The sequence below is a fragment of the Corvus cornix genome, chromosome 8 (assembly GCF_000738735.6).
Source record: "Corvus cornix cornix isolate S_Up_H32 chromosome 8, ASM73873v5, whole genome shotgun sequence".
NCBI lineage: Eukaryota > Metazoa > Chordata > Aves > Passeriformes > Corvidae > Corvus > Corvus cornix.
The window spans coordinates 8,547,428-8,574,337 of record NC_046338.1 but is presented as its reverse complement, the minus strand read 5'-3'; the positions used below and the strand labels follow the sequence as shown (position 1 = coordinate 8,574,337).

Genomic DNA, 26,910 nt, shown 5'->3' with positions numbered 1-26,910 from the left:
GGATTGTGTTCCACTGAAATCTTCAAGAAATTTGCAGGCAGACCATGCTTTTGTTTCCCTCACAGCCACCTCTACAGCAAGAAATTCTGTTGTGTGAAAGACCTCATGGTGCTCTGTTCTCCATGCAGACATGGCATTTCAGGGTCTCTTTACAAAAGGTACCTGAATGCTCCACTCTTGCTTTGGGGTTTTCTTGACATTTGTGAGTCATTTGTCCTTCTCTGACCTGCATGAGGGAACCTGGCTGACCAGGCTGTGTTAACAAAGCCATCGCTCCTCAGAAAGTAAAAGTTGCACACGTTCAAGAGAAACACTCTTGTTGCTAGTTGTGAAAGTCTTTTGAGTCATGTTAGCTCAGTTCCAAAAGAGTGAACAAAGTATTGTCAGTGTTGTAAGTGGTATTAACCTTACCAAGTGTTACTAACCCATCTCATCCCGTTCTGATCCTGAGTAGATTCATGGTCATCTTCCAGCACAGACAGATTTTGAACCCTTGGAAACAACATATTCTAATTGTCTCCTTTTTTGCTCTTCCCAAGCCTTCTCTTACATTTTACAGACTTTTACCAGGAGAGGAAGAATATCTCAGCCCAGATTGTGTCATGGTTTTTGTGAGCATTTATCGACAGCTGTCCAGCCCTAGCTTGGGCAGGTTTAAATCCAGGAGCTGCCACTCAGAACAGCAAACCCTCCACCACCACTCCATGTCCTAACCCCACTGGGCTGCCAGTGGGGCTTCTGCCAGGGTAGGTCAGCCTTGATCCCTGCCTATGCCTGGCCAAAGGCACCTTGCTTCACTGAGCCCAAGCACTTCACTAAGCCCTCTCCATGTCACATCCCTGTGGCACTGGGACAGCAGCCATTACGTTCCACAAAGCCCTTTTTTTCCCATCCAAATGTATTCCTAAATTCCTCAGTGTCTGCAGATATTGCCTAGCACAGTCAGTCCCATGCCAGCCTCTATGTGACCTGGTGACCAGCACCACAGCCTTTTGTTCAGTCCCAAAGGAAATGCTGGCTGCAGAGACGAAAAACAAAATCCTGGCAGTAGCACATCTGCCCTTTATCAGAAGAACCAAGGAATTCTGCATAGGGACAAATGAGTCCCAAGCACCTGGCAGGCAGCTGAGCAGATGAGTCACTGGAGGAGCTGGGGCTACCAATTGATATGCGCATATTTAATGTAACCCAGGATTCCTGTCTGCGTTCAAATTGCTTGGGGATGTTTGTTGAAGCTCTGGGGATGTTAGAGCCTCACAGACACACTTGAGCCTCCTAAAAGGAGAAGTCTGACTCAGAAACTTATTTCAGCACTTTCTGCTTCATAAGTATCTCAGGCATGAAAGTCTTCAGGCTGGGAGGCACTCGGATGAGGACCTGGGGAATAGCTCAGTGTCTTGGAGAGAAACAGAAAGACCTTTCTGCCAGTGAATGATCTCCCTGTCTCCTTTCTAAACTGCTTCAAGAATTAATAAAGAGAATTGTCACAGCACAGTCATGAGCTTTATTTCCTTGGGTAAACTAGATTAAAAAGGGAGGGACATGAAAAAAAAACAAACCCCAAGACGTTTGAAATTCTTTGTAAATTGGTGCTTGCGGTAAGCCTGTGAGTTGATCTTTCAAAAATTGTGTTTTCTGTTCCACAGGAATCTATAGGAGCTCCATGGTGTGGAGGAGATAAACAGGAAGCACTCCCAAAGCAGGAGGGTTGAAATCCTTAGACCCCCCTGTTGGGGCAGCTTCCCCATAATTCCCATTCTTCCCAGCTCCCAGAAGGTGCTGTGCACTGTGTTCAGCCAGGCTTCACTCCTCAAAAGTAGCTGGAAAGAAGTTTCTTGACAGAGCTGTTGTCAACTCCTTCCTCTGCTCCACAAACAATTTGTGCCTGTGGTTCTGATTTATGAGAAGAGGCAGGAACACAGATCCCAGGACCTACACGCCTTTGCAAAAAATAATGAGTAAAGCTCACCACCATGAATTGCTGGGAAAATGCCTTCAGGGGGAATTCTGGTGGAAAGCCTGCAGGGGGAGGATGCGGACCAGCAACGCTGGCCTCCGGAAGCCGCTCTCCGAGATGCAAGCTGAGGTCTCAGCATGGCATCGGGATCCATCAGTTCTGCAGCTCTCAGGGGAAAACCACTCTTCTATCCTTGTTCATTGGGCCTGTCTTAATACAGATGAATCAGGGAAGAATGAAGTACACCAAGCTTATTAATGTTTCTTTAATTAGTAACAGAGCAAGTATGTCTGGACTTTGATTATTTTACACAGACAGTATTGGAATGATGTATCGGGTGGTTTTATGTCCATTTTGCTCTGTTTTATTTCCATGTAAAAATATACATCTGGTATACAAGATTTAAAAAAAAAATAGATTTTCACAACAAAACAAGTGCTTTGAGCACTAAAAATTCACTTGTGCACTTTAATGTTGGCCTAAACATTTACATTTTCTAGCCACATCCCCTCCCTACCCCAAAAGTGGGCAAACCCCAGACTATAAATAGTATCTGTGTCAGATACAGAAAACTTTCCTAGAAAAAGAGCAGGAAACACAAACATAACAATTCTGTGGCTCAGACAAATTGATTTTCACTCCCTCAAAAGAGTAAAAAAGGAAAAATAAAAATATTTTTGTCCAAATTAAAATGGCACAGGGAACACAATACTAATTATCAGGCACTGCAAGCAGAAGGGGAGGAAATTTTGAGACATTATACCTTTCAGGAGAGTAGTGGCACAGACCAGGTAGCAATAGTATGCTTGCAGATGGTCAAAAAGGTTTAAGAATCACAGAATAATACTGGATTGGAAGTGGACCTCAAGAACAGAGTAGAGGAGATGGCTCTTATGAGTCCTTCTTCACCTGCTGTAAGGTTGGGTGATGGAAAACCAACAATTTCTACAGCCAGCATCTGCCCATCTTGAGCCAAGACAACACATCAGGAAATGCTGACATGTTGAAAATGTTGTTTTCTGGCAACCATTTCTTTCACCATCTTCTGAGACTTTCTAAGGTAGACTGTGCTGATCACACTGAATAGTGACCTCGTTCACCTCCTCGGTCATGGGTCCACCTTGCCATTAGTCCAAGCAGTGTTGGATGCATCTTAGAACATCATCAAGTCCCCTCTTCCAAATGTGAAAAATCCCTTGAAGGGAAAAATGGTCCCTTTGGTAAAGCATGAATTAGGGCAGAAGGAGACATTCATAGCTCATGGTTAAAAACAGCACATCAACAACTAGGCACGTGAAGGCAGTGGGATGAAATGCCACCAGCTTTGCAGAGTTGATCTCAGGTGTTATCACAAACCCACTGCATGGGTGGGAAAGGTAACAGGCACTACTTGGTAGCCAAGGCCAGACCTGCTCAAGGGCAGGAATTGCTAATAAAATATTTGGAGAACACTACAGCTGAGGACAAAACAAGAGGGAAGGTCTCTGAAAATTTGACGTCAGACATGGGATCAAGTCTTAGAAATCAGAATGTGCAAAAGTAAACCAGCCTTGCCTCATTCTCCAGTAAGTCAGTGGCTTTCTAAAACAGGAACCATACAACAGAGATTGGGAACTATTAAAAGAAGAAAAATCTGTCCAGAGGTTCTTGGAAAACTTAGGATTCAGCCCTGGCCTGAAGAGGCTCTTCTGCAGTGTTCATAGGTCAGTGAGTTGGAATGCCCAGAGCAAGTCCTTGGGAAGAGGTCTTCCACCACCGGGTGTCTTGTCCCACCAGACTCTGAGTGAGCCAGCTGAGTTCGCCGGCCAGAAGACTTCAGTGGCAAATTCGTTCTGTCATTTCTTTCTGCATTGAAGGGGGAGAGAAAAGAAAGGAACAGTAAGTGCAAAAGACAGGTTTGAGTAGCATGGCGTGTCAGGCAGTTTGGGAGGTGTCCAAAACCAACCCAGGGAAGCAATTGTGGGAGTCTCAGGAAGCCTTTTTCTATTTCCCATGGCAGCCCTCCTGGGAACTCAGCTGCCTCAGCAGCTCCATGCTGGCACTCTCCCCAGTCTCTGTGGCACAAGGTTATTCTGGCTGTGCCCTAGCCTTGAGAGCAGTCCAAGGAAAGAGCTTTGGCTGAGATGTTGAAAGATGAAGGTCCCGCTCCTGGCTCAGCTGCAGAGCAGCCAGACAAGGTGATGCCACTCTCAGAGCCTCTCTTTGCAGCTGCCTTGGGAGATGGGACATGGAGCTGCTCCCAGTTCTCGCTTCAGGAGCTGACCGCAGCTCACACAGAGGACCTGTGGTTTCAGCAAGGGATCCCACAGTTGCACTGCAATGCAAACGAGTGCTAATAACAGAGGCCACAGGAAACTTCCAGTGAGACCAAGCTCTGTTTAGGATGACAGACTTTTCTTCAGCCAGAATGGCATCATGCCAGCTACATTAGGAAGGTGTCCAGCTTTCAGCTGGTGGAAGACGGTATTTGTCCTTGCCTTAGAAAGCTCAACTAATATCTTCTAAATCCTGCAGTGAGGAAAGTGTGATTCTGGCTCATAAGGTTTGTGGCTTGTGAATCTGTGTGTGCCCATGGGTCCCCTCATGCACCCTAGAGGAAGGTTTGCACATTAAAATCTACTCCTAAAATAGACTGGAAGTAGAACTGGTCCATGGAGAATGAAAAATGCTACTCTGAAAAAAAGAAGAACTAGGAAAAGAGGATGACCCTTTAATAACCCTGTAAAAGTCCCTTTCGTTATAAAACCAAGGGAGACAGAAGAAGCAATCTCTGATCTTCAGTGCTGAGAACTTTGTTTTTCAAATCCATCAGGGACAGTGGCAAAGAGAGGGTTTTCCTGTAGAAGTAACATGCAAAATCACTCAAGTGCAGAACCTGGCCATCAAATGACAAGTTGATGCTTTGCCACAAAATCACATTGCAAACAGGAAATGTTTGCAACATCTTGGAAGGAAGAGGGTGAGAGGACTGTGAACATCCTCTTGCAACAGCATTGAGCCCACCCCACCAGCACAACACCAGGCACAAAAGCAGCCATGAACAGGAGGGATTGCAGTGACTAGTGGGCTGGTAAGTCACCAGTGAGCTCCTCAGACCGGCCCCAAATGTCCAAGGCATTCCTCACATTCAGGAAATCCCCACAGCTCTGCCTTAGTGCATAAGCAGCTGGACCCCTGCCAGTGCTGCAGCCCAGCACCACGAGCCGCCCTCATCAAGGAAGCAAGTGCATGGCTTCTCTCTGCCCCCATGTTCCTTGATTTACTGAGAGAGTGAATCACTGCCTTTTGCTAGTTCTGCCGTACAAAGGATCTCATTCTCAGCTCCCAAGATCTGCTGCTAAGAAATCACATCCCACAGAAGCTTGACAAAAGGGAAATTGAAGCAGCAAAGGGAGATTCAGCCAGAGGAAAGCTTAGAAGTCTGTCATGGGATTCATGGGGACTAACTAAATGCAAAGTTAGGACAGTGGTCTGGGCTCATGAGGCAGCCTGGTTGCAGGACACTCTCATATACACCTAAAGCAACTCACTGCCTGAGGGAAGGAGGCCCTTCCTCCTCCCTGGTCCTTCCTCTCAACCCTGTAGTTGGGTCTGCTTGAGGCTTGGATGGCAGGCAATGAGACGCAGATAGACCAAGGGCAAATGTGTCTCATTTCCTTGTAGTTTAACAGTGGTTGCATCACATGGAAAGAATCTGTTCACCTGAGATTTATGCAGACCCATCAATCATCTCATGCTGCATGTGAGTCACTGGCATTGAAAGCCCATTTAGCAATGTCAGCCTCTGCTTTGGCTACCAGGTGTTAATTATTGACATGAGCAAGCAGCAGTCCAAGGGAATGACACTTTCATGGACTGTACAGCCATGCTGAAGAAGTTTGTCATGAGGAACACTGATGGAGGACACACTGATGCTGAGCTGCCATTTTCAGGAGCTGAGGGCCATTGTGATAATATATGTCACAATAGAATTCTACAAAATAATTAAAGTTGATACTGCTGTCATTCAAGTCTCCCCTGATTAGATCATCATCTCTCCATCCCCCAAAATCATGATTAGAGCAGACAAGCAGCAAACTAAGACAAATGAAAGCAGAGGAGTAAAGTGCTTAGCACTTAGGCGCAGGGGCATCTCCCCCACCTCCAGATTCTAAGCAAGCAGCTGGGACTCTTCTTGGATATCCTCTTGGTCTTCTCTGACTCTCTGCTGCTGGATATGGCCTTTTCTTCAACACAGCCCTTACCACAGCATGCAGACTACTGGGTTTCCTATTAATTCTTCTCCCCACTGCAACATGTCCTCCATAGGTCAGACTACACTCAACCTCGTCTGTGACAAACCTGCTTCTCTTACAAAACTTACTGTGTATTTTCTAGTTTATGTGTCCTGGGCTCTCTGGCCTCTGCTTCCCACCAATCCTGCTGTTCTCAAGGACTGCCACCTTCTGCCTGGCTAATTGCTTCCTAAGGAAGGCTGTTGGGAAACTGGGAGCTCCAGTGAGGCCTCTCCAGCGTGGCCTTGATAGCTGTTGTCTGAAGCTGTGTGTCCTATCAGGGCTGGCCTTTCCTGCAGCCTCAGTGTAATTCACACTAGGATCTCAAGCAGGGAATGCTAAAAGAAAAACTGTGGAGGAGAGACTTTGGCTCAAATCTGACTCCTGAAAGCCATGTGGGCAGAACTGGCTGGAAACACTTTGATGTGGAAATTGCATTAGAGCTACCAAGTCAGTAAGGGGACACCACCCTGTGGAGGCCCGGAGGGTACTGAAGAGGGATTCACAGACATGACAGCAGAGGCAAAGGTAAAGAACGGGTCAATGGTTTCCTTGGTGCTGCTGGGAATTTCTCTCTTAGACCACTAAGGCTGGCAGTCCCAGGACAGAAAACATGACTGTGTGTCTGAGGTAGGGTGGCCAAAAGAGTCCAGAGAGGGTCAGCACTGCTTAGAATCCAGCCCCAACCTGAGTGCTGTGTCCAGCCCATGCCAGTCTCACCCTCCGCCTCCCCACCCGTGGCCATCCTTACCAAAGGCTCCAGCTCCCGGTGGTCAATGAGGCTGAACTCCCTGATGAAGTAGTAAAAGTGCTTGTAGCAGGTGTTGACGTGAGCCTCAGCACCCATGTTGATGATGCTGTCAAAGTGGTGGATGTAGACATGGACAAAGACACGGAAGAGGCGGGTGAGGATCTTGGTGCAAACTTGCTGGAACTGCTTGGGGAAGGGAACACCTGCAAAGCAGAAGCAAATTGGAAGCCATTTGAATGTTTCCAAAAAAATCCCAGTTAGCATTTAAATGCCTCTGTTATTCTTGACAGGTAGTCACAGATGACATGGAAGGACACCCTTGGCTAATGCCAAGAGTGACACTGGAGCAGTGTGTCATCGAGCTCTTCCCACATATTCCCTCATTGCCCAACTAGCAATTTCACACAGTGTAGTGGTTTGGTCCAAAATACTCATCACTTACTTATTTACCTTCTGTGAGATAAGAATTAGGAGAAAGCAAAGCAGGCACAAAACTTAAAAGAATATAAAGAAGTTTATTAACAGACCTAAAAGGAAGGAAAAAAAATCAGACCACACCTTCAAAACACTTCTCCTCCCCTTACCTTTCTCCTTTCTCCCACTGACAATGTAAAAAGACAACCCTTGAGATGTTCAGTCTGTTTACCACTTCTACAATTACCTTTTCAGTTCACTTAGGGAAAGGAGTTTCTCTTGCTCATGCTATGGAGACATCTCCACAAGAAGTTCTCTCATGGCTTCAGTGTCACAACAAGACAGCTGCCTGGGTTGGTTCTCTGCTCGCATGTGAGAGTCCCTTCCCCCGACTTACAGCTTTCCCCACAACTGCTTTCGAGGGTCCAATCTTGAGCTACCGGGGTACCATTTTAAGGATGAGCTGTTCAGAAACAAAGGTTCTCTTCACCCATCTCTGGGAGCATCTTCATCTCTAGGAACAGAGGTCTTCTCCTTCCCATTTGGAGCAAGAGTCCTCATCACTTCCATCTCTTCCTGTTCAAACTTCTCATCAAATTACAGCTGCTTCAGCCTTTGCTTATTTCAGCACAGGTACTTTTGCTCACAATTACAGTCATTTGCTTGTTTCAGCACAGATACTTTTGCTCACAATTGCGATTTGAATGCTCCACCCCCCCATGCTTTCATGAAATTACAACGGGTACTGATATATCATAGTCTATAACCACCATAGCTTTACAACAGAATTTCAGCTTCTAAGCATCTCCTCTTTCTCCTCCCTCAGGGTTTCAGCTCTTCCTTCTTAACTGACTTTGGTGTCTCTATGGTGTTTTCTTCACCTTCCCTCTTCCTCAGACTCGGAAGAGGATTAGTGTCTGCAGGCTTCATCTCTTCTGGAGGAAACTTACAGCACTAAAAAAGGGTTAATCTCACCCGGCCCCACAGCTGGAGTTTGCTTATTGCTGTTGGTCACAGTATCTTTGCTGGACATTGGGGCAGCGGTCTCAGACGGAGCAGGGCTGTGGGGGCCGCCTGCACAGAGCAGGGCTGGCGGGGGCCATGGGTGGAACAGGGCCACATGGCTCCAGGGTGGCTGTGTCCCAGCCCGGCCCTGCTGGGCTGCATGGGCCCCCCCCAGTTACCTGTCCCAAGGCCAGAAGCAAGAGAGAGCTTTCCCGGGGTTTGTTCATTCTTACATGTGGACCACAGAGGCGTGTCAAGCTCTTTAAGTGGCTTAAAAAGTTGTCAGTATTCAAACTAGCCAGTTGATCGGTTCTGTCAGGTCATAGAGGAAGCTGTAAGCACCTCTTTGCAAGAGAATCACTTCTGGAGCTATGCTAACCCATGACACACAGGCATGGGCTTAGGATTTGGAGGGTTGCCCTAGAAGACAAAATTTCTCATCCATTTGAGGAGGCCACAACTCTCAACATCTAGCTCAATCCAGAGCAATCTGGCAGAAGATCCTTCTGCTCTCTCTGCCTGCCTTTTCCCTACAAGCCTGTGCAGGCACAGCAGAAGTTGAATTGTATTTACCCAGGTCCATGAACAAAGCCAAACCATCTCCCAGCAGAAAAGATACCTTCCTCTGAACCCAAAAGCACAGCTCATACTGTTTTCCTTCCTCTTTGCACCCTCAAACATCACTCCTGATGCATCAACAGAAATGGATGGGGTTGCTCCCTTTTTCCTGATCCTTATTTCAATAAAATGTCGCATTAAATCAGGAAGAAAACCGCCCATCTTAATGATCTTTGGGTTGTAATTTCATTGTGCCTGTATGAGCCTGAGATGTCCTCACAGGATGGGACCCACCACACCTGGCTCTATACTTCCAGCTTTGTTCCACACAAGGACACAGAGTGGGATATTTCCATCCTTGTTAAAATATGCCGCTATCACAGTGAAAATCTCAGGGCGTGATACCATCACTGCCAGCAACCTTGGGGTAAATCTCTAAAGGAAACATGGCTTTGAAACAGTAAACTTTTTGGTTGTTGCTTCTTTTTAGTGAGGAGGAGAATGAAACAACTGATATTTGTTTTCCTGAAGCTTCTTCCTCTCCCCAGAGCAATTCAATGCAAATACACAAAGAACAAAATAAAAACCTCCCTTCCCACGGTTGTACCAGCCTCCTCCCTGAGCTTCTTATTAATGCAGCACATAACCTCTTGAAAATCCTTCCAAACAAACTCTGCTCAACCATGGCCAGCTCACACATTTTGCACCCGGGAAAGCATCAGCAAATCTCTTAGCTAAAAAATTTCAAATGGTAATTTTATCTTTTAATCTTTCTCATCAGCCTTGCTAGGCAATTAAAACTGTTTTTTCCCAAAGGCTCCTGGCAGTTTTGTTTCCCAGCAGCAGTGCCGAGCCCCTCTCCTCCGTGGGTGGCAAACGCAAATGTTCCGTCCTTCCGACATCACGTGTGGAGCCTGTTTTCAATCGCCAGGCTTGGGCAGGTTTTGGGTTTGGAACTCATAAAAGAAAATTATTTTGGTGTAAAGCAGAGTCACCCTGAGCACAGCCCAGTCTCCCTTCCCTGCATGCACAGTGTTGGAGCAGCAGGCAGGGCTGAAGCATCTGTGCTCATGCCACATTTGGATGTCCCAGCCACGACTTAGAGAAGGACACAGATCTTGGCTCAGCGTCACACAGAAAGGTGGTTTTGAGACTGATTCATGGCTACTGCTCTGCATAACCATGAGCACACCGCAGCCCCAGGGCTGTTCTGCAGCAGGGACCTCAGCATGACCTGTTTCACTGCCAGCTCTGACAGATCCCATTAGAACTTTCCAGAAAAGGTGTTCACATCTGGCAAAGTACAACCAGGCTGTCCCTATGCCAACACCTTAGAGATGTGACTGGAAATCCGCTTCTGCCCAGCACCCTTGGCTACAGAGCTCTCCTTGCCTGCTAGTCTGACACAGGCAGGGATCAGAGAGATCTCCGAGTTCCCCTGCAGTCAGGCGCTTTACAATGGCTTCATTTGAGCCTCCTGTGCTGACTGAGGATTTGCTGGGCAAATCAAAGCTGGAATCACCCAGCCGGGGACTCAGACATGCCATTAGGGTGGCCCCTGCAGACCAGCTTTGAAGAACTGGTCAAGAACATTTTTTTTAATGAAGCTCATCACAGCAAATAATTTCTGCTGAATGCACATTTCTGGGCTGTGGCTGGGGAATATCTACTGTTCTGGACAGCCTGACATTTCCCTGGGACCAGAGGAGAGCAGCTGGGATCTCAGCAAGTGCCCAGGAGCAGGCACAAATGCATTTGCTGCCTCCAGTTTGTCACACGTCCCAGTCACCAACTGTCTTCCTGGTCAAAGCAGGCAGTGAGGGAGAAATCAGACCTGATCATCACGAGGAATGTATTGCAAAACTGCAAAGAGTGATAGTGAAGGAAAGCAGCAATCCTCAACCCAGTCCTGAGCTGAGAAGGAAATAAGATCAGAGTGTGAACAGCAGATCAAACAGATTCAGTGTCCCAGGGCTGACAGCATCTATGGTGCAGATCCTGCTGTCAGATGAGCCACCTCCAGACATGGCAGATGGTGACAAGTGGCTTTCCACGGCTTTTGTCCTGAGGTTAGCCAGAAATTCTCTTTTCTTATACATCTGTCACCAGCAAGTCCTCATGGACATGCTGGCAGCTGAGAGGCCTAGAGGGGAGACACCTCCAGCTACATTCTGAGTTCCCAAAAGTAGCTTTGGCATCAGGGAACAGAGGTTTAGCATAAACCACAGAATCAAAGAATAGTTTGAGTTACAAAGAATCTTGAAAGGTTATCTAATTAAAATCTCATGGTCATCAGCGACCACGGGACTCCTGAACTCCTATGCTTAATGACGTGTGGAAAGATACCATCAGGCTGCCAGGACCTCCAAGCACACTTCTGGACTACTCGACCCCTGTGTTTAACGTGAACCAGGAACATCGGAAGCCCCGGGGAGCTGAAGCTGAGCTGCCCGTCTTTGTGTCCATCACCAGGTGTCAGTGTGTGGCCGTCCCCTCCAGACATGGCCAGGCTGTAGTGGTGGCTGCCTGTCACTAATGAATTTCTACAGGTCCCATGTCAGGACACACCCCTCACTATGGTCCTTGGGGACCAGGGATCACTTGGATCCGGCTCTGACTCTTTCTCCCTGCAACACTCTCACTTGCACACCTGCCCAGGGAGGCACAGAAGGGCCCTGCTTCCTCCCCCTGTGCTGCAGCCGTGTCTGTCTCCTGTTCCAGCACCCTCGATACAGGCTAGAGATGCTTGACTGGACCCTGCATCTGGCACAGGGCTCTGTGCCAGCTGATCAAAGCACTTCCCCTCGGGAAGGAAGCAGGGCGGATATCTGATATGCAGATTGCCTCTGCCAGCAGTGGTGCCTCGATGCTGATCTCCAGTGACTTGGAAAGCAACCCACAGCAGCCCCAGCAGGCACTGGCCATGCTGGTGGGGAGCATTCCCCATCTCCTTGCCCAGAGCTGAAAGAAAAGGGCTCTGCAGTAAAGGCTGCATCTGAGAGCAGCAGAAGGATCCGGCATAAATCCGGCTTGCCCCGGGTCAGTGCTGCTGGTGCAGCGGATGTCCAGCAGACAACACATGTGACATCCTCTCCAGCACGTGAGGGGACCCAGCCGGGGCAGGCTGTGCCTCCTCCCTGGAACCAGGCACACACTGCAGCCAGCACGTCCCAGCCAGGGGAAGGCCGTGGGACAGGGATCTCTGGCCGGTCCTGCCCTTGCAGGTGTTCAGCTCTACGCCGAGCAGCCCAGCTCGCTGCCCTTCCCACCAGAGCTGTTCTGGCTGCTGGGAGGGGTCACTGCCACAGCGAGTGTGGAGCGATGGGGAGCATTCCCCACGCATGGAGGGGGGCAGCTGCTCCCCTCAGGGCTCCCACCTCCCTGCCGGGCTGGGCCAGGCAGATCAGCCTTATGGCCAGCACAGAGAGACCCCATCAGTGGCCAATGCACCAATAAATGGCATTTGAGAGTGGGGCAGTGGTGGCCCTTGCTTAGGGGACTTGCTCCATCTCGAACGTGGCACATCATGGCACAAACCAGGGACAGTAGCAGATGGATGAGACAGAGGGATGAGGCTAGTGGACAGACCCTGCATGGCTGAGATGTCCTCTTAGCAGAAATACAGCAGGCCAGGGGAAAGCCAGGATGGAGCCCCAAGCTTTGACAAACCACCTCAACAGGGTGATGCTGCTTGGGTTTGCTTGGCCGTCCCCAGTCCTACACACCTGCAGGGACCAATAAACACCATCCTAGTTCATCCCATTCTAACTTCCCCATGGGGACAGCAGAACACCACCAAACCCACCTGGGCTGATTTAAAAGCATTGAAATTACCTTTACGTTTAATTCCCTGTTGCTCACCATCCAGCAACCTCAGAGAAAGCAACAACAATCCCACGGTCTGGCAGGCAGTAGCCACCCTCTGACCCTTCTTGCATGAAGTTTAGTTTAGACATTAGAAAAAATCTCTTCACTGGAAGGGTGGTCAGGCATTGGAAGAGACTGCCCAGGGAAGTGGCGGAATCACCATCGCTGGGAGTGTTCCAAAGTCGTGTGGATATGGGACTTGTGGATATGTTTTAGTGCTGGACTCAATGATCTTAGAGGTCTTTTCCAAACTTAATGATTCTGTGGTTCTGTGAGTGATGAGCAGGGGACCACAGGATGCAATGTGAGCTTGCTCAAATGCCTGGAAAAAGATTTATACACAAGGTCAGCTCTTCTCTTCCATCTGTGATCACAGGTAGCACACAGACCAGCCCGCATGTGGGAGCATCACCTGTCCCAGAGCAGAGACAGCCAGTCCCAGCAGGAGTGGGAGCAGAGCAACCATCCACAGCAGAGGAAAAGGGAGAACTTTACCCCTGCTCCAAGCCAAGGCAAAAGCTGTAAGTACAGCAGGTACAATTTCACTCCAAGCAGAGTGACTCACAGCCCTGAAATGAATTGTCACCTTTAGTTTGTCTTGGACGTTTTGCTTGAAAATCCCAAGATACGATTTAAATCTCCAAGGAATCTGTTTTCCCCACTCTGTGCTGATTGCTTCAAAACATAAGGAAACCATGTGTAGAAAGGAAATGAAAATAAGAAGTAACAAAGTTACAGTAAGGGACTGCCAATGGGTCCTGGATCCTTCCTGCCATCTCCTATGCTTGACACTCATTCACCAGCCAATTTAAATTTTTCATGGTGAATCAGTGCTGGGAAGCTATTTTGCTTCTTGGCAATTGTATTTTTTTTCCTCTTCAAATGCAGTAATTCAGTGAACTTCGTGATGAATTGTTGTTGTTATTTCTCAATTTCATTTTGGCCACCGTGGTGTTCGGTGATTCATTTTTCCTAAAAATAAGTCTTTAAAGCCCTGTTTAAAACTAATGGCATGATGGCAGCTGCAAGCTGGTGTGGTATTAATTTTGGAAGAAAAAAACAGGGAAAAAAACCCCCGAATTATGTAAAAAAGAGCCAGCTGAGAGAACACCAATAATTAGCTGAATTCTGAACATTCTTCTCCTGTTGTTATGGCGAGAAAGTATCGGATAATTTCGCACCAGGTTTTCTCTGGTTTTTATAATTGTTTTGGGACTGTGCTTGAATGACAGGCTTGAGTTTTGAAAAGCTTTCCAAGAACTGTTACAAAACCTCCTGTGGCCGGTGCTCTCTGTCGAGCCACAGGCAAATCTGGCAGAGAGTGCGGGGTGTTTCCAGCGCTGGGGCTGCTCCAAACCCTGCGTCTGCACTCGTTTAACAATGGGGAGGTTTCAGCAGCCACGATGGTGCTGAGAGAGGACACCTGGCCCTGTGTAACCAGCAGCCTGATGCTGGGCTGACCAGTGCAGACACAGCCACGGGCCCTGGAAACCCCATCCAGCCAACCTTCTCCTCAGCACAGCACTGCCCAGCAGCAGCTCTCTAAGACCAGGCACCACAGGGCAGAACGATTACTGGGAGGAGATGATATTTTCCAGGTGATAATTTGTTCATGCAGCCACTCGCTGAATAAATCTACTGATATAGTTTTACCAGCTGGTGAAAGTACACCTGTAGAATCATTTATTCATCTCCCTGCATGGGAAAAATGCTTGCTCTCCTTTTAAATGTGTTTTTCAGGAATGCTACATTGGTTGGAAGAGTGGAAACAAAGCACTAGCACACACAAAATGATATGGGTTGTCTGGGAAAGCTGCTGCTTCTGTAGATTTATAGCCATCAGGCTGGCATAGCTCACCCCATGGAGGGATTTGTGTCATCTTAACTGGCTGACAAACAGGTTCCCACTCCAGAGAAGGGATTAGACAGTGGGATGGAGCCCTGGAGGTGGATTTCCCTGGGCATGGGGAAGACACAGTATCTCCCCCAACCCTTGCTGTGCAGGGGGCGTGGCAGCCCCCCCAGACCTGTTAATAATCACCATCGGGATTTTCCACTGGTGCCATCCAAGGGCTGTGGTCCTGCTGGTTAACAGTCACAAACTGTCTGCTGGTGTCGGGCTCCCTTCCTGCCATGTCGGATGCCAGCTGTCCCTCTGGCCTCACTGCAGAGCTGGAAGGAGCTCTGCATCACAAAGATTGGCTAAACCAAAGGTGTTTGTCAGTCTGCTCCCCTCCCACCTCTGACATGTACTGAAGGAGCAGATGCTTTAATGTACAAATCAGCCCAGCTCTGCTCTGGTCACTGGAGCTGTGACCATTTACCCCAGCCAAGGCCTCCCCTGTGATGCCTAAGGACCCTGTGAGCCCACAAGCCAGTGAACCATCTCTGCTCATTTCCAGCTGAGCCTCTCACCCTGGGGTGAACCATTTTCCCCCTCTGACCCATGAGATGCCTCTCAACTGTCAGGAGCCTACGAGCAAGCCCTGTTGAATCATGTGCTGCTTCAGGCTGTGTAGCTCTTGGATGGAGGAGGATGCTGAGGTTAGCCTCAGACAATGTTTGTGAGTTTGGGGAACACTTGCTGTGTCTAAGAAAAACAAATTTAGAAAAGAGAAAAGTCTGTTTTGTCTGCGGTCAGGTGGCCTTAGCCAGGGAAATCTTTGTTCTGGGGCAGCTTTACTGCACATGGCAAAAAGGGGCCAGGAGGGAAAGCTGAGATGCATAAAGCTCACGAAACACCCGCTGAGGTGGTGGGCAGCTGTGCCCAGGGACCTCTCCAGCACAAGCAGGAGTGAAACAAACCTTCATGCTAAATCCCATCTCTGCTGCTAACATCCAAAAGTCTCACCACAACTCCAAAGCATGACATTTGTAATTTCCCCTCATCACCTCATCAAGCTCCTTTCTCCTCCTTAAAACAGCTCACATCTCCTCTGTATCCTCACAGTGCCTTATTCCCCTTGCCCTGGGTCTTTTCCCAAGGGCTTGCTCTTTAGGAGAGTGGTTAAGCACCTCCGTTTGGTCACCCTGGCCACTGTCCCTGAGCCCTACATCCTGCCCAGCCTCCTCTGTCATCCAGTGCATTTCCCTTCAGCCAAACACTCCATCTTCTGAAATGCCAGAGCTGCCAAGCAATTACCCACAGAACAAGACAGGCCAGTGAAAGGCAGATAATTGGGGACACACTGATGACAAAGTGCCACCAGCTCCCTCCTCCCCCTGGCTCCCCCAGCAGCCTTTCATGTGTTTTAGAGTGCAACCTCAGCCTGAGCTCCCTTTCACATGTGTGAGGCCAAAACCACCAAGACATGCTGACACGGGGACTGAAGTCATTCAAGGGTCCTCACAACAAAGGGGCTTGGAAAAGGAACCCCAGGAACAGCCTTGGAAGGGAAAAAAAATGGATTTGAGCCATGTTCACCTACAGTCAGCCTGGATCTCACCCAGAACTGCCCCCACACTGAAATGAAAGGAGAAGTGGAAACCAGAGGCATCCCTACCCACATCAGGATGTGCTCCAATTCAGAGGGGGAAGTGCCAGAAATGAGTTGAAAACCACCAGAGCCATGACTGTATTAGGCTTTTGTACCTCAGAGAGAGATATGGGAGAGCAGAGGGTGCTGCAGTGTCCCCCCCATGGCTGCCTGCTTTCTGCAGAGTTAAGACTCCCTGTACACCTTCACTCCCCAGAGCAGTGTCAAGCAGCATCACATGCTAAATCCCACCTGAAAGCATGGAATTGGATCAGGACACTCTCCTTTCTGTCAGGAGGGAAAACAGAGTAAATCCACAGCTGTGCCTCTGCTTTTAATGGCGTGCAGATCTTTTCCTTGGGGACAAGCCACATCACACACTCCCCAAAGGCATCCTGCCTGTCCTCCAGCATGAGGATCTGGCACTGTGCTACCCTCCCTGCCTGTCCCAGACTACCATCGAGGGGAAGAAGGCATGGAGTGCCTGCAGGTCTTGGTTTCAGGGAGTTGTCCCACCCAAACTCCAGGCAAAGCCAGAGCAGCCAGATGAGATCAGTGGTCTGGGGGGGTCACTCCATCCCAAAGCCAAAATAGTTTGGCACAACCAGGCTGCAGGCACTGCCTCCCCTCTTGCTTCCAGAGACCCACGACCCCTCTCAGACTCCAAGGGCCAGAGACTTTCCTTTAAAAGACACACAGCTACATGTACAGCACAGCCAAATGGGGCTACAACAGTGAGTAATGCCAGCAATCCCACACAGAACAGTTCCTTCAATGTTTCCCAGCACATTAATGAAAATCCTGATCATAAGCTGCACTGATTTCATACAGCTCTGTCTCCTTGGCAAACAAAAAAGGTCAAGCAGACTTGCAAAGCTATGCCTTTTTCCCCCCAAACCCCTTAAATCCTTTTTCACTTTCAAGTAGCTTCATATTCCATCTGAAAAACAACCACTCCAAGGCACGACCCGAGATTCTGGAAGCCACATCAGCTCCAACCCTTGAACTCATCTCCCCAAATGACAAAAAACCAGCCAAGTAGCAGCTAATATCAGCCTTGGCAGCTGCTGAGCATTGCAGGTCAGCAGCAGAGGGGTTAGTTTGCAAGCTCTGTTGCCTTTGGCAGTAGCTGCAAGCTACTAAGGCCAAACGTTTTGAAGAGGTGTATTACACACCCTGGGCCTTGGCAGTGGAAAGGCCACATCCTGGGGATGGGCATCTCTGCTCAAGCGGTGCCTCAGCTATGTAGCAAGATGTGATGTATTATCAGGGGTGAGATGGAAAGCATCTGAGGAGTGAAGCAGCAAGACTGGACAAGGGTTGGACCTTGGGACCATGAACCTACATGGAAAACCAGAAAGAAATTGAGTTGATTAGCTGAGAGAAGAGCAGGCATGTGATGACCACCTCTAACCAGCTCTGCAGCTCAACTTCTTGAGGAAAGGCAAGGAAGCTAATGACCTACCAGCCTTTATTTCTCACAAACACAGAATAAGTTCAAGCCCAGAAAAGGAGAACATTGTGTTCCACATCCCCTAGTAGCAGGATGAGAAATCCCAAATTCAGTTTGCAGCAAAAGGGTGTGGGACAGACACCGAGGAACACCTGGAACGGGAAAGGCCACAATACTTGGAATTGCAAAGTTCATCAAATACCAGCACTGAGGTGCACCAGCAGTTTGGGAACCTGCACCAGTTACAACCCAGCCTTCCTGCAGGGAACCAGAGCACACTCACCTATCCTGGTGGGGAAGATGTCCTCATTGTTAATGAGCATCTCGATCCAGTCCATCAGCATGCACATGTACTGTGGAGCCGACAGTTTGGTCGGCTTCTTGTACTTGCTGTCATCCTGCCACCTGTACTCGTACTTGAGCCCCCCGGACATGATGGGGCAGCTCCTCTCCGTGCAGTATTCCGACATGGTGCCGTAGATGAGGTTGATGCGGTTGAAGAAGTCCACCACGTGCACGGCGATCCAGTCGTTGATGCTCTCGCCAGGAGGGAGCTGCACCACTGCCTTCAGGTCCAGCCCAGACTTGAGCGAGGCCTGGGCTTTCTTGTACAGCTCAAAGCGCTGCGTGCCCGGCTCAAACTTCTTTCGGGGACGGAATGTTTTGTCTTTGTTGAAGACTTGCTTGAGACACAGGGCCATTGCGGGCAGGGCCAGACAGGGTGAGGGCAGAGGCTCAGAGCGACATGAAACCCAAGGCTGGGGTCTTCAGGGGTGGAGGCTTCTGCGAGGAGAAAGAGATACATTTCAGTCACACATGAAGACAGCTGCATGTGCAGGGCTTCCCACCAGAATGCTGGCTGACCCCACTGCTCTGACAGGACATGGGGACAGAGATTTGGAGTGAGCTTCTGGCCCCTCCACACCCACCAAGGTGAGCTGGAGCAGCTGCTGCCACCTCACAGAGCAGCTCCTGGCACTGGAGAGGGTGAGCCCTGCCACTTGTGCCCCACGCAAGGCTTGATGGCAGACAGAGCCCTTGCTCCCTCCTGAGCACCTCAGGATCTCACCAGGCTCCAGCCATCCTCTTCCCTCCAGGCTTTTACCTGGAGGTAAAAGCTACTGCAATAAAGTGAGAGCCATGATATCAGCAGAGTTCACCAGCCCAGGCAGTCCCACCCTGGTGGCCTTCTCCCTTTCTGGCAAAGAGGAAGCATCTTTTTCCCAGGGACTTCTCAGTACAAATAACCCCTGACCCTGCAGCAGTGGCTGGCAGGCGACGTCCCGGGGACCACGCTGCGACTGCAGCTGGCTGCTGGTTCACACAGCCCCAGAGCCAGGATCAGTGGGAAAGGGGGGGATTATTTTTGTTGTTCTGCCCGGTGTGTTTGTCCAAAAGAACAAAACCCACATCCGAAGAAGGGAAACGCAGCCCAGCACAGCAGAACAACATTGCCAGGATGCCGCCAGCTCTCCAGGCATGCACACAATGCACACGGCAGCCCTTGGGGTGGTGGAGCTGATGCTCTGGGTGACTCCAGAGCTCAGCAAAGTGCTGAGCTCACCCCTTCCTGCCCAAGATTAGCAGCACAGATGAGGGCTGAAGTATTTTCCTTTTCCTCTCTCAAATCCAGTGGAAATCCCATCCGTCCCAGGCTGTCCTGGACAGGCTGGAATTGTGCATTTCGTTACCTGCACTAATCGCCAGTGATGTTAATGTGAGACCAAGGCCTCCTTGTGCTAAATGCTTTGCTGAGGCTTAGGGAAGAGAAAGTCCTCCAACAGCCTCCCCCTGATGGGAGGAGATGGAGAAGCAGTTAAGAAAAAGGAAGGAAAATATTTATGGAAAAGGGAAGTGACTGACCCAAAGTCACAGCAGGAGGGAATGTTGCAAACCTTGGATGAACCTTCATCATTAAAAGACAACTTTAGCCAAAATCTTCTATTTAAACTCTGTTTTCTAAACTCAGTCCCGAAAATGTGTGGTTTTAGGTGCTTTCTGCCCCATGGAGAGGGTCACAGCCATCACACAGTGTTATGCAGTATGGCTTCAAAACCAGGGTATTGGGAGACCTTCCCCATCTCATGTGGCTGGGTTCGACTTTAATGGCCACATCCCTGTCACCCTCATGTATTGCTTCAGGGGGATTTTTCTTGGATGCTTTTTTCTTGCCCTGCTCCAAGCAACTGGCTCCACCCATGGCAAAGAGCTTCAAAAAAAGAGCACAATCTCTCCAAAATGCCAGCCAATGAAGGCAGCATGATGTCATGACTCCTATCTGTCCCTAGGGAATGTGCTACAGCAGTCCTTATGGATCCCACGGGAGGCCAGGGGTCTCTGGGCACAGTGAGGCTATAAAGAAAAGCCCTTATCCAGGACTTCCTGGATTCCACATATTCAAGCACATCCTGTTGATAACACCGCTAAAAAAAGCCTTCTGGGGAGTTTGCTAACACGTAACACTTTCAAAAATATGTATGCATACATATATATTGATATATAACTACTGCAACAGGGATCCTAATCTAGTAATGTAGGAAGTGCTGGGATACCCTCGGGATGAGGCACTCAGCAGGCTTTGCCGGTAGTGCAAAGTAGGAATGATGGGGCTGAGCAGTGCCTGGCCCTGGAGCCAGGTTTCCCTGGAATTTCAACAAGGGAAGTCATGCCAACAGACATTTCTCTGTGTCACCATTCCTGCTGGCCTCGGCTCCATCTGCTCTGCTTCAGGAGCTGCTGCTGTTTGCAGACTCTTCCATGCAGAGACTGGGTTGTTCCATGGTGATGAGCAGCCACCCTGGCAGATGACAACCCATCAAACATGTCACTTGCAGGGGCTGACAGCAGTGAAATCAGTTCTCTTTGAGTGCCTCACACTGCAAGTCCTCTGCAAATATTGAGACACCGACTGGGAAATAAACACCTCATCTGCTGAAGCCAGACCTGTAACTCATCTACAACTGCATCCCTGCATCATCCACAGCTGGGTGTCTGTGTTACCCTGCAAGCTGCTCTCACTCATCAGGCAGGTGGGAATGCGCTTCGTGGTTCAGCACCATCAGAACAAAAAAAAAGAGCAACAAACCCGCTAAACATCTGCCAGATGTTTTCCTACCATGCCTCTGTTAGAGTGGGAATGGGGACTAAAACCCATTGCTGCCCAAGTGCTGGGAGCTGACCTGTCCCTGAGCCTGCAGGATGCCAGCATGGCACTGCAGCCTCTCTGCTCCCCAGGCAGCAGTTTTCCTTTCAGGATCCTCGTCATCACCACTACCAAATCAAGTTATTAAAAGGCCTTGTTAATCTTTACTGGAGAAAAATGTTCTCCAGAAATTACATTTAATACAAAGCCAAAAATACATCCTGGGATTTATGACCTGAAGAAGCAGAGAGAGGCACTGAGCCAAAGAACAGATTTGTTCTCTGTCTCGCTCCAGAGCTTTCAGTGCCCAGAGAGATTGATGTAGAGGGAAGGATGGGAGCAGTGGTGGCCAGGACCAGGACATGAAATCCCAGCTCTGGCCCTTGGAGCTGGGGCGCTGAGATGGGATGCACCAGCTCGGAGCAAACAGGCTTTGCAAAGTCACCAATGCCTCAAATTCCCCTCAGGCAGAGACTCAGCACCCACCTGTTTTCTGGGAAGAAAAGCAAAATCCTCTCTGAATGGACCCAGACACATCCTGAGTCTAACTGGTGGAAAAGGGCCTCAGCCAATGCAAAATCAGATTTTCCCAGTTTCCACCTTTATGCATCCGACCCGACCGGTGCTCTTCCATCACTGACCAAGTATTTGGGGCAGATCCATGTAAAGAGACGGAAAATGGGAGATCTTCCAACATCAGCTGAGTCTGGTGTTCAGAGCTGTTGTGTTCCTGGAAATCATGCTGTGGTCCACTGGGGCTTGGGGTGGGGCAGGAGACCCGTCCAAGTCCTAATCGCTACTCACACTGCCTGTTTTGGGAAATCCTAAGGGTGAGCTGCCATCCAACAAGCTTAGACAGCAGCTTCCTACAACATGACCATACAGATCCCGCCCCAGCCGGCGTGGGCAGGGCCTGGGCCAGCGCCACAGCAGCAGCCTGCAGGTCTCTGCCTTCAGTTCCCACATCCAAAATCAAAGCTTTTCCAAGAGGAACCTTGGCAATGGCTGCAAATCCCCTTCCCCACGCCACAGTTCCCATCATGGGGTGGTGCTGGCACTCCAGGGGTCCACAAATCCCTTTCTGAAGTATCTGCAAACCCCCAAATCAAACCTCATCCTATGCTTGGGAGTGGACAAGGGGTGAAGTAGGTGGAGCTGGAGACTTTCCCTGCTGTCACCCTGTGTCCCCACAGAGGATGGCTGGAAGAGGATGAGCGAAGCTTCTGGGAGGAAAGAGACTGCCATTTCCCATGGGACATCCACGCCATGGCATCCTTAGTGCTTAACCCCATCCACACTCCAAAAATAGCCTTGGCTTTGAGGAGCTTGGCTACAAACCCAGCTGAGTGGCCACAAAATCCCATCCCTGCCCATGAAGGCTGCTGGGCTTCAGTCCTGCCCCTGTTTTTGCTGCTGGCTGCAGTCCTGCTGGTTTTAAAAGCAGCAGCAGAATCAAAACTCAGTGGGGTTTAGCAAGAACCAAACGAGCACAGGGTTAAGCTGTGCAAGGACAAGGCAGAGCCGCTGCTGGGGAGGTAGCAGGCACAGACACGTGAAAAACTGATGTCCTAGATCGCTGGCAAGTCCAGAGACGAAAGGAAATTAACTGGATGAGCGGGATGCAAGTTCAGGGTCAGACTGAGCCGCTAATTTCAGATTTGAGGGTTGGTTTTGTTTTTTATCTAAACTAGCTTGCTTTCTTTCTTTCTTTCTTATCATTTGAAAACCACAGAGGAACACATCAAGGCGATGGCTTTGTTGCAAATTAAAAACAACTCTGAAAGGTCTCTTTAGAAACTACAAAACAAAAGGGGAGAGCAGGCAGAGCTGTGGGAGAGGGGTTCCTCCCCCCAGTGCTGCAGGCGTGGGGGCAAGGTCACCAAAGAAAACCTCTGGTTTTGGCCCCAAATAAGCTTTGGTCGGAAAACCAGCAGGAAGGATCAGACAGATGCACTGCCAGACTGCTGGAGGATGGTCACAGTGATGATCCCTGGCTCCCTGCCTCGGTGTCCCCAATTTCAAAACTTCTCTCCCTCCCCAGGCTCCCTTTGTATTCAGGGCTGCAAAAGCAAAGGCTTCAGGGGGAAAAGTGCTTTGCAAGTGTCCCTGGGAAGCACTAATGACCGTGAAGGGTAAGGAGAGAGGAAAGCTCCAACACCAGTACCTCCCATGGCTCCAGTGCCAAGTGCATCCTCCCTGGACCCATCCTGAGACAGTGCCATGCTTGCAGGAGCATCTGCCTGGAAGCTGCAGCATTAGCAGCACGCTCCAACCCTCGTGGGCAGTGCGACCACTGGGGAGCACAACGAGGGGTCCAGCGCTGTGGGCAGCCTGCAGGGAGACTCCAGCTCCCACGCCTTGGGAAGAGGCCAAGGAGGCAGAGCACAGCCCTGTCCAGCTCCAGGCGCCTTAGAGCAAAGTGTAAGTTAATTACCACCGGCTCTGCACTTCCCCTCGGGCTTCCCTGGGGGACCTTGCCTTTGGGGCACCCACATATCTACTGCTCCTCCGCTTTATGGGATTCCCTTCCCAGCCCCATCGCAGATGGAGGAGCAGGACAGCGTCAGCTCGGCCACCATGTGCCAGAGCCCGGAGACAGACAGACAGACAGACAGACAGCCTCCAGATGGACAGTCTGCCCAGAAACCTGCTGGCCCCAGCCGGCTTTTCACTGCTCTAGGAAGCCCCACTGCCTGGCTGAGGAGTCAGCAGCAAGCAGCCCTCTTAGTTTCCCTTCAAGCCCCAAAGAAGTCCAGATGCAGTTTGGTCTTCAGCCTGTCCTAGAGCACCTCTGCAACCAGAGCTACTTCTTGGGACTCATGCCCCAAAGACCGAGGCTGCTTCTCCCAAGCAACCCTTGAACTGCAGCCACTGCAGCCCTGACCCAGGGAGGGACTGTGGGCTAATGGTGCTTCCAGGGAAGGGAGCGCATTCCCTCTTTTCCAGCCTTTCCAGCCTTGTAATTGTCTAAGGAAGGGAGGGCTGCAGAAGGAGGGTGCTGGGGAGCAGACTGCTGGGGCATTGGCCCCACTCTCTCTGTGCTTCCCGCTGGAGCCAAGGCCCAGCTGGGCTGTCCGTGAGAAACGGGGTTATTGGCTGCTGATCCCAAATATAACCCAAACGATAGAAAATTCCAGGAAATGAGCCAAGACAAGATGCAAGGAGGGGAATCAAGGCCCAGCATACGGGCTGGGGGAGCTTCAGAGAAGCCCTGGGCTCTCAGCAGCATCTCCCTGCTGCCAAACCCTCCTTGTGCAAACTCCCCTGGTGCCGCAGAGACCCGTGAGAGCATCCATGAGCACAAATCCCTGGAGCAGAGCAGACTCAGACCCCCACACTCCAGCTGGGGACAGCTGCAAGTGGGAAGCTGTGCTGGTGCTTCCCCTAACTCACATGGTGCTTGGAAATCCCCAGCTCGTGAAAAACGGACCTGAATGGCTTCCAGGAACGGGACCGCTGACACCCACCCCACAGCTGTCCCCACTGTCCCTCTGCTCTGTCCTGCTCCTTGCCCTGCCTCCCTGCCACACCACTGGCAGAACAGCAGCTCTCTGGCCCAAAGGCACCAAAAAAGTTCTTCCCGAGTCACACAAGACACCTCCAAGCAGAAGAGCAAAGCACCATCTCTCCAGGTTAGAGGCAGCATGTCCCTCTCATTTTAGGCGTGATACCCACTGGGGCTGGGGGCTTTTTGGGGTACCTCATTCCCGGGGGCTGAGATCTCGCTGCTGCTACCAGTAACTTGCTGCGAGCCCTGCAAGGAAGTGTCCAATGGCCTCAGTGGTGTCCAACAGCTCCAATTCAGTCCCAAGGGTGATTACTCTGCTGTCAGAGCCGTAATTCCAAACACCGGGAGCTCCAGGCCTGCAAGCTCAGGGAAGAAGAGAGGAGATAAGCCAGCTGCTGAAACCCCATCTCCACCGCTTGCTCTCACCCAGTTTCTCCACCCACAACTTTCCACCCTCCCTCCGACACCGGCAAAGCTGCTGCCGGGGCTGTCCCGTTCGGGAAGCGCGTGTGCTGCCTTCCCCTGCCTGTCCTCCTTCCCCTGCCTGTCCCCCTTCCCCTGCCTGTCCCCCTTTCTCTGCCGGCCATTTGCATGGACCCCCGCCCAGCATCCCCAAACAGGCTCCCTGGTATTTACACACTGGCAGCTGAGCTGGGACACCCCAGAGGAAGGGGAAGAGCCTTCTGCAGGCGTCCATGGCCCGCCTGGGTGAAAAATTGCTCTTTCCCAGGCTAATGCCAACCCAGGTCTTGCCCATCTCGTGCTTAAAAGCACCCCAGGAGCATCCTCAGCGGTGCGGCGCTGGCTTTTTACATCCCCAGGACTCACCTCATCCCCCGGCACGGCGGCTTCCAGTCTCAAATCCCTCCGCTGCACTTTCTGCTCTTATTCGGGGAAAAGGAAAAAAAAAAATATTAAAAAGATAAAAGTCCAAGCCAGGCTCTCTTTCGGGACTGCTGGCAGTTCGGGGATCGCAGCAGCAGCAGCAGGGAGAACTGCCTCGCTCCAGCGCTCACGGGGGTTTCGTTAGAGAAACCGGGGGCCGAGGGTTTTTCTCCGGTCAGTGATGTCACATCCTGACCCTGCCGGCAGCTCCAGCTGTCCCTGGAAAACCCGCTTGGAAGCGGGCCCGCCAGCCCCCACCATCCGCCGCCGTGGGCTCGCAGGCTCATGGGTGGGCACTCACACACACCCACACCCCCGCACCATTCCTGGATGCTGAGATCCTTCTTGGCGTGCAGTCCCGTGCCGCTGGCTGGCTCCGGCTTTCACAGGACAGCAGGGAGCTGGGGAAAGGAGATGAAATCCCGGAGTGTTTTCCCCTCCTCCCCCCATCTTTTCACAGTCCCTCTCCCTTCATCCTTCCCCGCTCTGCACGCACACAAAAAACAGCCGGGGGTTTCCATGCCAGGCCAAGCTGGATGCCATCCAAAACAGAAAAGCCGGAGAGAGGGGAAGAGAAAGAAAGAGGAAAACTTTCTCTGCACAGAGCACTTACTTTCCGTCTCTGTCGGAGGTGGGGTGAGTTCTGAAGCGCGTTGCGGTATTTAAATCCTGCTCAGCAAAGGCAAGCCTGAGCCAGCACGCTCGGCGCCGGCAGGAGCGGCCAGCCAGCGTGGGATGGCTTGGCAGGAGCCGGGCTCTGCTTTGGGGTCAGCCCCCGGGGTGGGGGTGTAACACCGGTGTGCACCCCGCGGGTGATGCTGGTGGCTGTCGCAGCAGGGGGAGGCAGAGCATGGCCCTGGCACTCACCGTTCCCTTCCTGGCACGGTGACGTGTCGCTCCCTGGGGATGAGATGTGATGCTCTGGCCTTACTGAAACGTCTGCAAATTGTTTGGCACCGGGACAGTTCTAGCGAGGGAAATGTTTCTGGGCTTTCTTACATGTGTGTTAAACTCCGGTCAAGCCAAGCGTTTGCAGGTGATGGGGCGAGCTGGGGAGTGGGGCACAGGGCAAGGTGGGGTAAGGAGCAGCAGCAGTGTGAGAAAGGAAACCACAAGCCCAGCAGCCTGAGACGGCAGAAAGACGTGGCTGCTGGGCACGTTTGCATAAAGCTGGAGGGTTTAGGATGAGGGTTTGGTTCTCTGAACCCTGCCTGGCATCCCCTACTGCTGCAGCTGGGGATTTATCTCGCGACCCCGTGCAGCCTGTGCATCCAGCAGAATGTGTCTCTGCAGGATCCAGATTCCTTCCCCCCCTCCTTCCCACCCCCAGCTTCTCAGCTGCAGGTGATGCCAGGGTTTGATCTTCGAGGCACAATGTTCAGAGGCAGTCTTTAAAAATAAGTTCATCCAGCAGCCTCCTGGACCAAACAGCCACGAGGGAGCTCAGCCCAGCCCTGCAAGGAATTTGCTCTCCTTTCCTCCCTCTCTCTTTGAAGTTTGTTTGGTGCAGGTGCAATAGAAACTCTTTGGCACCTGCAGCAGCATCTTATTAGAAGTGAAGAAGAAAATTAGGGCCCATTTCATTGGGCAGCAGCCACTGGTGGATCACTTTTGACTGGA

The 26,910-nt window shown here is 50.6% G+C and overlaps 1 protein-coding gene across 3 annotated transcripts; it reads right to left on the bottom strand.

Moving 5' to 3' along the window:
* Nucleotides 1-3,665: 3,665 nt before the first annotated feature.
* MOB3C (MOB kinase activator 3C) lies at nucleotides 3,666-26,164 on the bottom strand. 3 transcript variants are annotated; one of them, XM_010408879.4, is made up of 6 exons: nucleotides 25,904-26,164; nucleotides 25,234-25,289; nucleotides 24,598-24,768; nucleotides 18,039-18,538; nucleotides 6,983-7,185; nucleotides 3,666-3,802 (listed from the first exon to the last, which is right to left on the bottom strand). In XM_010408879.4, the coding sequence occupies exons 4-6, from the start codon at nucleotides 18,454-18,456 to the stop codon at nucleotides 3,773-3,775; spliced, it is 651 nt and encodes a 216-aa protein (XP_010407181.1). In that variant the 5' UTR covers nucleotides 18,457-18,538; nucleotides 24,598-24,768; nucleotides 25,234-25,289; nucleotides 25,904-26,164; the 3' UTR covers nucleotides 3,666-3,772. The 3 variants fall into 3 exon arrangements, with proteins under 3 accessions (XP_010407181.1, XP_010407179.1, XP_019147152.1); XM_010408877.4 differs by having other exon boundaries at nucleotides 24,598-24,761; XM_019291607.3 differs by lacking the exon at nucleotides 25,904-26,164 and adding an exon at nucleotides 25,787-25,810 and having other exon boundaries at nucleotides 24,598-24,761; nucleotides 25,234-25,284.
* Nucleotides 26,165-26,910: the final 746 nt, after the last annotated feature.